Genomic DNA, 14,551 nt, shown 5'->3' with positions numbered 1-14,551 from the left:
TGAAACCTTTGCTTTTTGATGGCTCAGTGTACACAAACTTTGTTTAATACACAAAGTTATTAAAAATATTGTATTAAATGACCTCCAGGCTGTGTGTATAAGGTGTATATGAAACATAAATGAATTGTGTGAATGTACACACACTTTGTTTAATGCACAAAGTTATAAAAAATATTGTCTAAAATTACCTTCCGGCTGTGTGTATAAGGCGTATATGTAACATAAATGCATTCTGTGCTTAGACTTAGGTCCCATCACCATGATATCTCAGTATGGTATGCAATTATTCCAAAATACGGAAAAATCCGATATCCAAAATACCTCTGGTCCCAAGCGTTTTGGATAAGGGATACTCAACCTGTACTAACACATTATATACATTTATCTAGGTCTTACTTACAAATAGTCTATTGGAGGAGTTACTCTTTCTTGCCTATGATGTCTTCGGAATTCCCTTTAATATTAGAGATGCTTTCTTTTATAAAACTTCCATGTGCAGTATAATCAGAATGTGCTTAATAAATAATATAGTAGAAACCTCTTCTAACGCTTAGTAAACTGCACAACCAATGACAAGATACAAAATGATGTATCAGAAAACTGGTCACTATTGCACACACAACATAGGGCCTAATTCAGACCTGATCGTAGATGTGCTAAATTTAGCACATCTACGATCAGTCACACAGGCGTGCGGGGGTACGCCCAGCACAGGGCTAGTCCTCCCGCATGTCAGGCCCGACTCCCCCGCACAAGTACAAAAGCAGCGCACAGCGGCGATGCTTTTGTACTGGAAGAGAAGCACCCTGCCAATGCGCAGGAGTTACTTGTCTCTGTGAGGGTCGCAGCGGCTGTGCGTGACATCACGCAGCCACCGCGGGGGGCCCCCCCCCCCAACCCTCTGTGTGGCCCGGACCGTGCCCCCTAAACGGCGGACAAATGCCGCCGACCCGCCTCCTCCCGCCCAGAGACAGTCTCTGCCGGTCAATCTGGCAGAGGCGATTGCAGGACTAAGACAGCCGTCGGCTGTCTGGCATGCGCCGACGCATAGCAGCGATCGGGTCTGAATTAGCCCCACAGATTTGATCACTTGACCTAAAGTCTGCCAACAATTAAGTTTCCTTCTGCAGTTCTTTGCATACGACTGTCTTATGGCTTCCTCTCGTTTTTCACAGTACTATGGCCCTCATTCCGAATTGATCGCACTAAGCAACTTTTTGCTGCTGGTGCGATCAACTAATCTCCGCCTATGGGTGAGTGTATTTTAGCATAGCAGGGCTGCGATCACTTGTGCAGTCCTGATATACTAAAAAAGTTTCACACAAAACAAGACCAGCCCTAGACCTACTTACCCTGTGCGACGGATCCAGCAGTGCAGGTCCCAGCTTTGACGTCAGACATCCGCCCTCCGTTCACCTGGACACGCCTGCGTTTTTCTTACAACAGCCCAAAAACGGCTGGAAACAGTGAGTATCCGCCCAGGAACGCCTCCCGCCTGTCCATCTTCTTGCGATCGCCACTGCGATGACATTTGTCGCTAGCGGCGTCATTGCCCGACGACCATCGTCGGCAGACAACGACGCGCGTGCACAAAGTGTCCGCTTCGCATGCGTATTTCTGACCTGTTCGCACTGCAGCGAAGAACCGCTCCGTGCGAACGGGTCGGAATGACCCTCAATGTCCTTTAGATAGGGTAGCTAAGGATAGGGAAGAGAATACTGTGAGTGTGTTTAACACTTGCTGAGAAAGCTGAAATATTACAGATACTAGACTAGGGGTGGGCAACAGGCGGCCCGAGGGCCGGATGCGGCCCGCAGACCGATCCTGCCTGGCCCGCTGTGCCCCACCAGAGTGCAATGACAAGCGGCACGGGGGCGGGCAGTGCAGTGAGCAGGAGCGGCGGCCAAGAAGCGGCGGCCAGTGAGGAGAGGAAGTGTCGGGCAGCGAGCGGGAGCAGGAGAGGCCACATCAGCAGTGACTCCGGCCGGCAGCAGCGCAGATCATCGGACAGCGGGGATTGTCTGCCACTGTGACAAACAGGTAAACCCCCTGTCCAGCCAGCCCCTGGATCACTGCTTAAGCTGCTATATAGGTTTAGGGGTGGGGAGGGAGGGGAGTTAAAAACTGCAATATGGGTTTAGGGGGGAGGGAAAGGGGTGTAGGGACTGTCTGCCGTAATGTGTAAAAACGGGGGCGCTGTCTGCCGTAATGTGTAAAAACGGGGGCGCTGTCTGCCGTAATGTGTAAAAACGGGGGCGCTGTCTGCCGTAATGTATAAAAACGGGGGCGCTGTCTGCCGTAAGGTATAAAAACGGGGGCGCTGTCTGCCGTAATGTATAAAAACGGGGGGCGCTGTCTGTCGTAATGTGTAAAAAGGGGGACGCTGTCTGCCGTAATGTGTAAAAAGGGCACGCTGTCTACCGTAATGTGTAAAAAGGGATCTCTTTTTGAGTATTTTGTGTGTGGCCCTCGAATATTTGCTGGAAGTGTTAAGCGGCCCCCCAGCTGAAATAATTGCCCACCCCTGTACTAGACCATGCCAATGGTTAGTCATAAACTTTATCATTCTCTGGTAGCAAATTGTCTCACTGGCTTCAATGCTGTATCTTTGCTGTTTTGCAGTTGATAATTACACTAAAGCAATTGAGTGTACCAAAACTTACTTATTATTTCACCCCATGGATGAGGTGATGAACCAGAATTTGGTCTATTATACTGCTGTTCTGGGTGAGGACAAAGCTGATTTAATTCAACCAAGAGAGGTAAGTGTGACAAATAGAAGAGAGAAGTCTTAATCTTATTACTGTCGATCAAAAATGTGCTGCTTGCAAATGTGCTTTTCCATCTTTTTCATGGTTTTGGCAAGTTACAGTATACAATAAGGACCACGGTATTCCAAGCAGAATTCATGAGAATGCAGCTGCATATTTCATTAAGAGTCAGAGACATCTCTAAGTAAAAACAAAAAGTACCTCACCATGGTAATAGTGGTTCCTAATGAAGTCATATGCTGCAGTCTCTTGCATAATGGCTCCACTCACCCAGTACCACCCTAGACCACCTACAGACCAAAAGCGCTTTTCATTTTTGTAGCCTCTTATCATGTAACTTTCATTTCTTAACATTTGTTGTTAAAATATTTCCTTTTGTATTGTATGTTCCTGACCTGAACATCTTCATGGACAGCCAAACTGACTTTCCAAGGATGTAAGAATTTTTGCTGTTTGTAATAATTATTCTGTACTAATCTGTAATGTGTAAGGTGCGGGTTACTTACACATGGTGGATGCAGGCTGAATCATTGTTCCTGAGAAGATTAAGATATCTTTGTGAATTAAGTCAAATGGAGACTGGCAAAATCGCTGTGGCACTTAATATATAGATATTCACATGTCCACATTTGCTATATAAGCCATACTCCTTTTCTCAGCTATTTGTGGCAAAAGGGATGCTGTTTTGTTAGTCTGCTTTATGTAAGATCTCATCGCCTACCACAGCTACAAATATATCTGCAAAATCTTCTGTTCTGATCAACACCTACAACTTCTATAAGTATTAGATTATCATTGTTATTTTCTCTAACGTCCTAGTGGATGCTGGGGACTCCGTAAGGACCATGGGGAATAGACGGGCTCCGCAGGAGACTGGGCAGTCTAAAAGAAAGATTAGGTACTATCTGGTGTGCACTGGCTCCTCCCTCTATGCCCCTCCTCCAGACCTCAGTTAGAATCTGTGCCCGGCCAGAGCTGGATGCACCTAGTGGGCTCTCCTGAGCCTGCTAGTAAAGAAAGTAATGTTAGGTTTTTTATTTTCAGTGAGATCTGCTGGCAACAGACTCACTGCTACGTGGGACCGAGGGGAGAGAAGCAACCGTACCTGTTCACAGCTAGGTTGCGCTTCTTAGGCTACTGGACACCATTAGCTCCAGAGGGTACGAACACAGGCAAAGGTCCTCGGTCGTCCGTTCCCGGAGCCACGCCGCCGTCCCCCTCGCAGAGCCAGAAGATCAGAAGTTGGTGATGAAATCGGCGGCTGAAGACTCCTGTCTTCATTAAGGTAGCGCACAGCACCGCAGCTGTGCGCCATTGCTCCCACTGCACACCACACACTCCGGTCACTGTAGGGTGCAGGGCGCTGGGGGGGGGGCGCCCTGGGCAGCAATAAGAATACCTTTGGCATAAAAAAGACACATAATACAGTCTGTGGCTGTATATGTGTAAAACCCCCGCCATTTTTTAGTCAGAAACAGCGGGACAGATGCCCGCCGCTGAGGGGGCGGGGCCTTCTTCCTCAGCACACCAGCGCCATTTCTCTTCACAGCTCCGCTGGAAGGACGCTCCCCAGGCTCTCCCCTGCAGTCTCCTGGCACTAAGAGGGTAAAAAGAGAGGGGGGGCACATAAATTTAGGCAAAAGGTGTATTGATACAGCAGCTATTGGGAAAAATTCACTTCTGGTAGTGTGTATCCCTGTGTATATAGCGCTGTGGTGTGTGCTGGCATACTCTTTCTCTGTCTCCCCATAGACCTTGTGGGGTCCTGTCCTCAGTCAGAGCATTCCCTGTGTGTGTGCTGTGTGTCGGTACGGCTGTGTCGACATGTTTGATGAGGAGGGTTACGTGGAGGCGGAGCAAGTGCAGATAAATGTGGTGTCGCCCCCGTCGGTGCCGACACCTGATTGGATGGATATGTGGAAGGTCTTAAATGACAATGTAAACTCATTACATAAGAGATTTGATTATGTTGCTGCCGGGGGACAGCCGGGCTCTCAACCCGGGCCTGCCCAGGCGCCTCAGAGGCCGTCAGCGTCTCAAAAACGCCCACTATCTCAGTTGGTTGACACAGATGTCGACACGGAGTCCGACTCCAGCGTCGACGAGGATGAGGCACTATTACAGCCCAAAATGACTAAGGCCATCCGATACATGATTATTGCAATGAACAATGTATTACACATTTCAGAGGCTGACCCTGTCCCTGACAAGAGGGTAAATATGTTTGGGAGAAAAAGCAGCCAGTGACTTTTCCCCCGTCACATGAATTAAATGAGTTATGGGAAGAAGCGTGGTCTTCCCCTGATAAGAAAGTGGTGATTCCCAAGAGAATACTAATGGCGTACGCTTTCCCGCCAACGGATAGGTTACGCTGGGAATCCTCCCCTAGGGTTGACAAGGCCCTGACGCGCTTATCTAAAAGAGTGGCCCTGCCGTCTCAGGATACGGCCGCCCTAAAGGAACCTGCGGATAGGAAGCAGGAAGGTATCTTGAAGTCTGTGTATACACACTCTGGTACTCTACTGAGACCGGCTATTGCTTCAGCTTGGATGTGCAGTGCTGTTGCAGCATGGACAGATACTCTGTCAGAGGGGTTGGATACCCTGGACAGGGATACCGTATTGCTAACACTTAGCCATATTAAAGATGTCGTCTTATATATGCGGGATGCCCAGAGGGACATTTGCCTGCTGGGCTCTCGAATAAATGCAATGTCCATTTCTGCCAGGAGGGTCTTATGGACTCGGCAATGGACAGGGGATGCCGACTCTAAAAAAACACATGGAGGTTTTGCCTTATAAGGGTGAGGAATTGTTTGGGGACGGTCTCTTGGACCTCGTATCCACAGCGACAGCTGGAAAGTCGACTTTCTTGCCACAGGTTTCCTCAGAGCCTAAGAAAGCACCGTATTACCAAATGCAGTCCTTTCGTTCTCAAAAAAGCAAGAGAGTCAGAGGTGCATCCTTTCTTGCCAGAGGCAGGGGTAGAGGAAAGAAGCTGCACCATGCAGCCAGTTCTCAGGAACAAAAGTCCTCCCCTGCTTCCACTAAATCCACCGCATGACGCTGGGGCTCCACAGGCGGAGCCAGGAGCGGTGGGGGCGCGTCTCCGAATTTTCTGCAACCAGTGGGTTCGCTCACAAGTGGATCCTTGGGCTATACAAATTGTATCTCAGGGATACAAGCTGGAATTCGAAGTGGCGCCCCCTCACCGTTACCTAAAATCCGCCTTGCCAGCTTCTCCCACGGGGAGGGAGATAGTCCTGACGGCTATTCACAAGCTGTACCTCCAGCAAGTGATAATAATGGTACCCCCCCTTCAGCAGGGAAGGGGTTACTATTCCACACTGTTTGTGGTACCGAAACCGGACGGTTCGGTAAGACCCATTCTAAATTTAAAATCCTTGAACATTTACATGAAAAAGTTCAAGTTCAAAATGGAATCGCTCAGAGCGGTCATTGCCAGCCTGGAAGAGGGGGATTTTATGGTATCTCTGGACATCAAGGCTGCGTACTTGCATGTCCCCATTTATCCGCCTCACCAGGAGTACCTCAGGTTTGTGGTACAGGACTGTCATTACCAATTCCAGACGTTGCCGTTTGGTCTATCCACGGCACCGAGAGTCTTTACCAAGGTAATGGCGGAGATGATGGTACTCCTCCGGAAGCAAGGAGTTAGTTATCCCGTACTTGGACGATCTCCTCATAAAGGCGAAGTCCAGAGAGTAGTTGTTGGTCAGCGTAGCGCACTCTCAGGAAGTGTTGCTACGGCACGGCTGGATTCTGAATATTCCAAAGTCGCAGCTGATTCCTACGACGCGTCTGCCCTTCCTGGGCATGATTCTGGACACAGAACAGAAGAAGGTATTTCTCCCGGAGGAGAAGGCTCAGGAGTTAGTGACCATGGTCAGGGATCTCCTGAAACCAAAGCAGGTGTCGGTGCATCACTGCACGCGAGTCCTGGGAAAGATGGTAGCGTCATACGAAGCCATTCCTTTCGGCAGGTTCCATGCCAGGATCTTTCAGTGGGATCTGTTGGACAAGTGGTCCTGATCGCATCTTCAGATGCATCGGCTGATCGCCCTGTCCCCGAGGGCCAGGGTGTCTCTTCTGTGGTGGCTGCAGAGTGCTCATCTTCTCGAGGGCCGCAGGTTCGGCATACAGGACTGGGTCCTGGTGACCACGGATGCAAGCCTCCGCGGATGGGGGGCAGTCACTCAGGGAAGAAACTTCCAGGGGCTGTGGTCAAGTCAGGAGACTCGTCTGCACATAAACATACTGGAATTAAGGGCCATATACAACGCCCTGAGTCAAGCGGAGCCCCTGCTTCGAGACCAACCAGTGCTGATTCAGTCAGACAACATCACGGCAGTCGCCCATGTAAACCGACAGGGCGGCACAAGAAGCAGGGTGGCGATGGCGGAAGCCACAAGGATTCTTCGTTGGGCGGAGAATCACGTACAAGCACTGTCAGCAGTGTTCATTCCGGGAGTGGACAACTGGGAAGCAGACTTCCTCAGCAGGCACGACCTCCACCCGGGAGAGTGGGGACTTCATCAAGAAGTCTTCGAGCAAATTGCAAATCGGTGGGAACGGCCACAGGTGGACATGATGGCGTCCCGCCTAAACAAAAAGCTAAAAAAAATATTGCGCCAGGTCAAGGGACCCTCAGGCGATAGCTGTGGACGCACTGGTAACTCCGTGGGTGTTCCAGTCGGTATATGTGTTTCCTCCTCTTCCTCTCATACACAAGGTGCTGAGAATAGTAAGAAAAAGAGGAGTGAGAACGATACTCATTGTTCCAGATTGGCCAAGAAGGACTTGGTACCCAGAACTTCAAGAGATGGTCACAGAGGACCCATGGCCTCTGCCTCTCAGACAGGACCTGTTGCAGCAGGGGCCCTGTCTGTTCCAAGACTTACCGCGGCTGCGTTTGATGGCATGGCGGTTGAACGCCGGATCCTAGCGGAAAAGGGTATACCGGATGAAGTAATTCCTACACTGATAAGAGCTAGGAAGGATGTGACAGCAAAGCATTATCACCGCATATGGCGGAAATATGTTGCTTGGTGTGAGGCCAGGAAGGCCCCTACAGAGGACTACCAGTTGGGTCGTTTTCTGCATTTCCTACAGTCAGGTGTGACTATGGGCCTCAAATTAGGGTCCATAAAGGTTCAGATCTCGGCCCTATCCATTTTCTTTCAAAAAGAACTGGCTTCACTGCCTGAGGTTCAGACGTTTGTAAAGGGAGTGCTGCATATTCAGCCTCCTTTTGTGCCACCAGTGGCACCTTGGGATCTTAACGTTGTGTTGGATTTCCTGAAATCCCACTGGTTTGAGCCACTTAAGACCGTGGAGCTAAAATATCTCGCGTGGAAAGTGGTCATGCTATTGGCCTTCGCTTCGGCTAGGCGTGTGTCAGAATTGGCGGCTTTGTCATGTAAAAGCCCATATCTGATCTTCCATATGGACAGGGCAGAATTGAGGACTCGTCCCCAATTTCTCCCTAAGGTGGTATCATCGTTTCATTTGAACCAACCTATTGTGGTGCCTGCGGCTACTAGGGACTTGGAGGATTCCAAGTTGCTGGACGTAGTCCGGGCTTTGAAAATTTGTGTTTCCAGAACGGCGGGAGTCAGAAAGTCTGACTCGCTGTTTATTCTGTATGCAGCCAACAAGGTTGGCGCTCCTTCTTCGAAGCAGACTATTGCTCGCTGGATCTGTAGCACGATTCAGCTGGCTCACTCTGCGGCTGGATTGCTGCATCCAAAATCAGTAAAAGCCCATTCCACAAGGAAGGTGGGCTCTTCTTGGGCGGCTGCCCGAGGGGTCTCGGCTTTACAGCTTTGCCGAGCTGCTACTTGGTCGGGGTCAAACACATTTGCTAAGTTCTACAAGTTTGATACCCTGGCTGAGGAGGACCTTGAGTTTGCTCATTCGGTGCTGCAGAGTCGTCCGCACTCTCCCGCCCGTTTGGGAGCTTTGGTATAATCCCCATGGTCCTTACGGAGTCCCCAGCATCCACTAGGACGTCGGAGAAAATAAGAATTTAGTCACCGGTAATTCTATTTCTCGTAGTCCGTAGTGGATGCTGGGCGCCCGTCCCAAGTGCGGACTTCTTCTGCAATACGTGTATATAGTTATTGCTTACTAAAGGGTTATTGTTATGAGCCATCCGTTGATTGAGGCTCAGTTATTGTTCATACTGTTAACTGGGTATGGTTATCACAAGTTATACGGTGTGATTGGTGTGGCTGGTATAAGTCTTACCCTGGATTCCTAATCCTTTCCTTGTAGTGTCAGCTCTTCCGGGCACAGTTTCCCTAACTGAGGTCTGGAGGAGGGGCATAGAGGGAGGAGCCAGTGCACACCAGATAGTACCTAATCTTTCTTTTAGAGTGCCCAGTCTCCTGCGGAGCCCGTCTATTCCCCATGGTCCTTACGGAGTCCCCAGCATCCACTACGGACTACGAGAAATCGAATTACCGGTGAGTAAATTCTTATTTTTTTATATATAGCGCGGCCAGTTTTGCACATCGCTGTACAGAGAATGTCTTTCATATCCGTTCCTGCCTCATCGAAGCTTACAGTATAAATTCATTAACATAAAAGCACAAACATACACAGTACTTAAATGGATTTATACAAAATTAACCCTATAACTTGCCAGTATGTATTTGGAGGTTGGGAGGAACCCTTCACAAACAAGAGGAGAACATACAAGCTCCGCACAGATATAGAACAACAAACAAGGAATTCTTGGGCGCTTACAATTAAGGTCCTGCAATGTTCATTTTCCACTGATCTAATACTGCAGCTCTACCCAGAAGTCACTGTAACTTCAAAGAGAGAGAGAACTAAAAACAAGAAAAATAAAGCGCTGTCCAGATCAGATACAATTATAAACATACAACATTTATTAAACCACACATTACATAAATCCACACTGCCGGTATATTAAAAAATCATTTAAAAACACATAATGCTATTAATCTCTCTAAATTAACTTCATTCAGTTGACCACTTAATGATCTCAATCAATTGAGCATAAAGGAAAAAGCTTGAAATATGCGATGCAATTTTTAGTAGCCAAGCAGAAATGATTAATGACTATAGTTAGCAACTAGTTCCAATTATGATCAATTAGCAAGCAGAGACGTATTTTGTGACTGATTCAAGTTGTAACAATAAAAAGCAAGCAGAACTGGTTAGTGTGAAATTAGCAACTGTTCCAATTGTAATGAAGTGGCCAACATAAGCAGTTAATAGCGTGCTCAGTACTGACTCCAGTTGTAACGATATGTAGCAAGCAGAACTGGTTGATGTAAATTTAGTAACTGTTTCCCATTATGGAGATTGTATCAGAGTATACATAACAGTCTTGCGTGGCCACGCTCACTGAATGATTCCACTCCGGCGTGTCTTCAGACCTGTAATTCCCGCAACTGAGGAGACGTCTCAACCTCAGTGCAGAAGACAATGCAGCACGGTCCTCACGCTCAGGCAAGTTAGCACCCCATCACTATAGAAGGAAAGGTATTGGTTTAACTAAGGGTCATAATTGGCTGTCGAGTACGTTGCCTACTGGTTTTCATAGGTGTGGTAGGGATAGATGTGAGACTTGTAATCATACGGAGAAGAAAACCTTGGATATTACATCATTCATAACAAAAGATCGCTATGTGATTAGAGAATTTATTAACTGTAATTCTATATATGTAATTTATGTATTAACTTGTGGGTGCGGTAAACAATACGTGGGACGCACCACGAGAAAGTTACATACTAGGTTCAGAAGGCACACTAGACCAAATTAAAATTATTGGCATTGAACAAATAAACTACTTATAGAGGGGGAGATCGATACAATATGCTTTGTAAGAGGGAAGCCTTTTGGATATTTAGAATATGCACATTGAAACCACAAGGGCTAAATGATACTGTGGAATTAAATAATATATGAAATATGAAAAATGTATTATTTTGGTAGATTCTGGTATGATGAATCTTTTATTTATTTATTTATTTTATATATATATATATATATATATATATATATATATGTATGTATATATAATGTGTGAAAAGGAGGAAGCTGAGCAGCGCCAATTAGCGATAACAATTTGTACTAGTATATGGACCAGAATTATTACAAATACTCCTAAAATGTACACTCCCTTCAATATATTTAGGGCGTCAGCTCATGTCTTAAGTAAAAAACACTGGTAAGGTGTTTTGCAAGTAATCTCAAAAATGGTGGATAAGATACTTCAGAGCGACCAATGGTGTCAATGAATATTATAATAGGAGGGTAAAATTTAAAAATGTATTAATCACAATAAAATTTGCACCAATAGAAGATATAGAGACAAACCACAATAAAAAATATATAAAAAAAAACCACAATAAAAATATATATTAAAAATTATACGATCAGAGATACAAAAGTCAATACAAAAATATCACCAACATATACAGAAATTTGTTTAAAAAAAAAAGGGTATATATGGTAAAACCTAGGAGGACTCAATTTAGAAAAAGTATATAATATCGATTAATAAGATCAACTATTGGTAAAAAAATCAATATCTTAACTTAAGAGAAGGTAGGTATCCCCAACGCGTTTCGTCCTATCTGGACTTCCTCAGTATATCGATATTATATACTTTTTCTAAATTGAGTCCTCCTAGGTTTTACCATATATACCCTTTTTTTTTAAACAAATTTCTGTATATGTTGGTGATATTTTTGTATTGACTTTTGTATCTCTGATCGTATAATTATTAATATATTTTTTTTTATATTTTTTTTATTGTGGTTTTTTATTAATACATTTTTAAATTTTACCCTCCTATTATAATATTCATTGACACCATTGGTCGCTCTGAAGTATCTTATCCACCATTTTTGATATATATATATATATATATATATATATATATATATATATATATATATATATATATATATATATATATATATATATATATATATATATTATTTGGATATATTAGGTGGAAATCAAGTATAATAGGAAATTAGGATTTTATTATTGAATGCGATTTGAAGGTCCTGCAGTGTATTGTTTTATATATTTATAATCTATTATGATATTTAGAATCTATTATATATAATATAAACTACACGCTATATATTGTTGTATATAATATATAGATTTATTGTGGCAATTAAGCAGAATAATATGAGATACATTATGAAAGCACGGAAAACATGTCATGCACTAGAAATTGAGTGTCTAGTGCGCACATTTGCTGTGAGGTTAAATGTAGAAATGGAAAACACAGGGTGCACCTGTGCGAGTGTTGAATGGAGAAATGGAACGCACATAATGCGCCTGTGCGGATGACGAAACGGGAGTACGGCGCCAGGCTTTAAATAAAGAAACTAAGTGATCGTGCATTCATCTTTCTGAGGAAGCCGCCGAGTCTGTTAGAGGCGGAGAAACGCGTAAGAAAGGAGTGTTACCTACGGCTGGGGATCTCCGTTTTGCTACCACTCGTTGCTGCTGAGCGTGAGGACCGTGCTGCATTGTCTTCTGCACTGAGGTTGAGACGTCTCCTCAGTTGCGGGAATTACAGGTCTGAAGACACGCCAGAGTGGAATCATTCAGTGAGCGTGGCTATGCGGGACTGTTAAGTATACTCTGATACAATCTCCATAATGGGAAACAGTTACTAAATTTACATCAACCAGTTCTGCTTGCTACATATCGTTACAACTGGAATCAGTACTGAGCACGCTATTAACTGCTTCTGTTTGCCACTTCATTACAATTTCACACTAACCAGTTTTGCTTGCTGTTTATTGTTACAACTTGAATCAGTCACAAAATACGTCTCTGCTTGCTAATTGATCATAATTGGAACTAGTTGCTAACTATAGTCATTAATCATTTCTGCTTTGGTACTAAAAATTGCATTGCATATTTCAAGCTTTTTCCTTTACGCTCAATTGATTGGCACCATTAAGCGCTCAACTGAATGAATTTAATTTTAGAGAGATTAAGAGCATTATGTGTTTTTAAATGATTTTTTAATACATCGGCCGTGTGGATTTATGTAATGTGTGGTTTAATAAATGTTGTATGTTTATAATTGTGACTGATCTGGACAGCGCTTTATTTTTTTTGTTTTTAGTCCGCACAGATATGGCAGAGGCTGGAAATAGATCTCATGACCTCAGTGCTGTGAGGCAGTAGTGTTTTAGATTTACTTGCTATTTGAACTATAGCAGTGCTCCAATAGTGCTTTCACTTTATCTGCTCATTATATCTCATACTTGTATCTGGACAGTAGGTTGATATTACTGACCTGTTTCCCTCCTTAGAATGTAAAGACGTACATTAAGCGCAGTCTACTGGAGAAGGAGTTGCTCTTTCTTGCCTATGATGTCTTTGGAATTCCCTTTGTTGACCCTGTAAGTGACCTGTGATATTGTCGTTATTCTATTTGTGTTTGTTACCCTATAGGCACATTTTCTTAATGCTTTATATAACAAATATGCAAAAAGTCAATACTTTCTCAGGCTAAATCAGGTCACTCTTAATTTTACCATTTCTGAGCTGCTAAATAGGTTACATGTAAATCTGTAGCAGGCCTGAACAACCTGTGGCTGTCCAGATGTTTGGAAACTATGCATCTCTGTTGTGTAGTCATGTTGGTGATGGTTGCACACCTAAGATCTATGGGTGTCAACATAGGGCCTAATTCAGAGTTGATCGCAGCAGCAAATTTGTTAGCAGTTGGGCAAAACCATGTGCACTGCAGGGTGGGCAGATATAACGTGCAGAGAGAGTTAGATTTGGGTGGGGTGTGTTCAAACTGAAATCTAAATTGCAGTGTAAAAACAAAGCAGCCAGTATTTACCCTGCACAGAAACAAAATAACCCACCCAAATCTAACTCTCTCTGCAAATGTTAGATCTCCCACACCTGCGGTGCACATGGTTTTGCCCAACTGCTAACAAATTTGCTACTGCGATCAACTCTGAATTATCCCCATAGTTCCTTACTTAGACAACCTATTGATCAGGGTGTCATCAGAGACCACCCTTCTGGAGAATGCCTTGCTAACGTACCAGACTCTGATACAACTCATTGTTTTAAATTTCTGGGATTGATTCTGGATACGAAGAGGCAACATGTGTTTCTACTGATTAAACAAGGCACAGGTCTTTTCGCCAAACGGTCCAATTAGTTCTCAAACCAAAGATAGTGTCAATACACCTTTGCATCCGACTGTTAGGGAAGATGGTTGCTGCTTTCAAGGCTCTACAACTGGGCACGCTTCCACTCCAGACCATTTCAACTAGACTTGGTATCTCAATGGTCGGGCTCTCACCTACACCTTCATCGAATGGTGCAGTTGTCACCTCAAACCAAGTTATTTCTCATCTGGTGTCTCCAGACGAACAAACTGACAGCGGCTCGAAGATTTGGAATTTGAAACTGGATAATCCTGATGACCAATGCGAGTCTCAGAGGATGGGGCGACGTGGTCCTAGACACTCTCTTCCAAGGAAGGTGGACCAACTCGGGAAAGTAAGTTGTCCTTAAATGTACTGGAACTCGGAGCGATTTACAACGCATTACTGGAAGGGGCTAATCTTCGTTTTCAAATGGTAAGAGTTCAGTCTGACAATTCGACAGCAGTCGCCTACATCAACAGGCAAGGCAGTACTCGAAGTTGCATGCGATGCTGGAAGTCACACTGATTCTAACCTGGATCGAGAGACAACAGATGATACTCTCCGCAGTGTTCA

The 14,551-nt window shown here is 44.8% G+C and overlaps 1 protein-coding gene across 1 annotated transcript in view; it reads left to right on the top strand.

Annotated features, from left to right (window-relative positions):
* Positions 1-14,551, top strand: part of P3H1 (prolyl 3-hydroxylase 1) — a 355,045-nt gene that overhangs the window by 109,665 nt on the left and 230,829 nt on the right. The window contains exons 5-6 of the mRNA XM_063942954.1: positions 2,623-2,762; positions 13,118-13,207. Coding sequence (XP_063799024.1) covers positions 2,623-2,762; positions 13,118-13,207 — 230 coding nt within the window. The remainder of the gene's footprint in view (positions 1-2,622; positions 2,763-13,117; positions 13,208-14,551) is intronic.

The sequence above is a fragment of the Pseudophryne corroboree genome, chromosome 10 (genome assembly GCF_028390025.1).
Source record: "Pseudophryne corroboree isolate aPseCor3 chromosome 10, aPseCor3.hap2, whole genome shotgun sequence".
In the NCBI taxonomy this organism is placed as follows: Eukaryota; Metazoa; Chordata; class Amphibia; order Anura; family Myobatrachidae; genus Pseudophryne; species Pseudophryne corroboree.
Note: the sequence above shows the minus strand (reverse complement) of the source record. Positions and strands in the feature narration are given on the sequence as shown.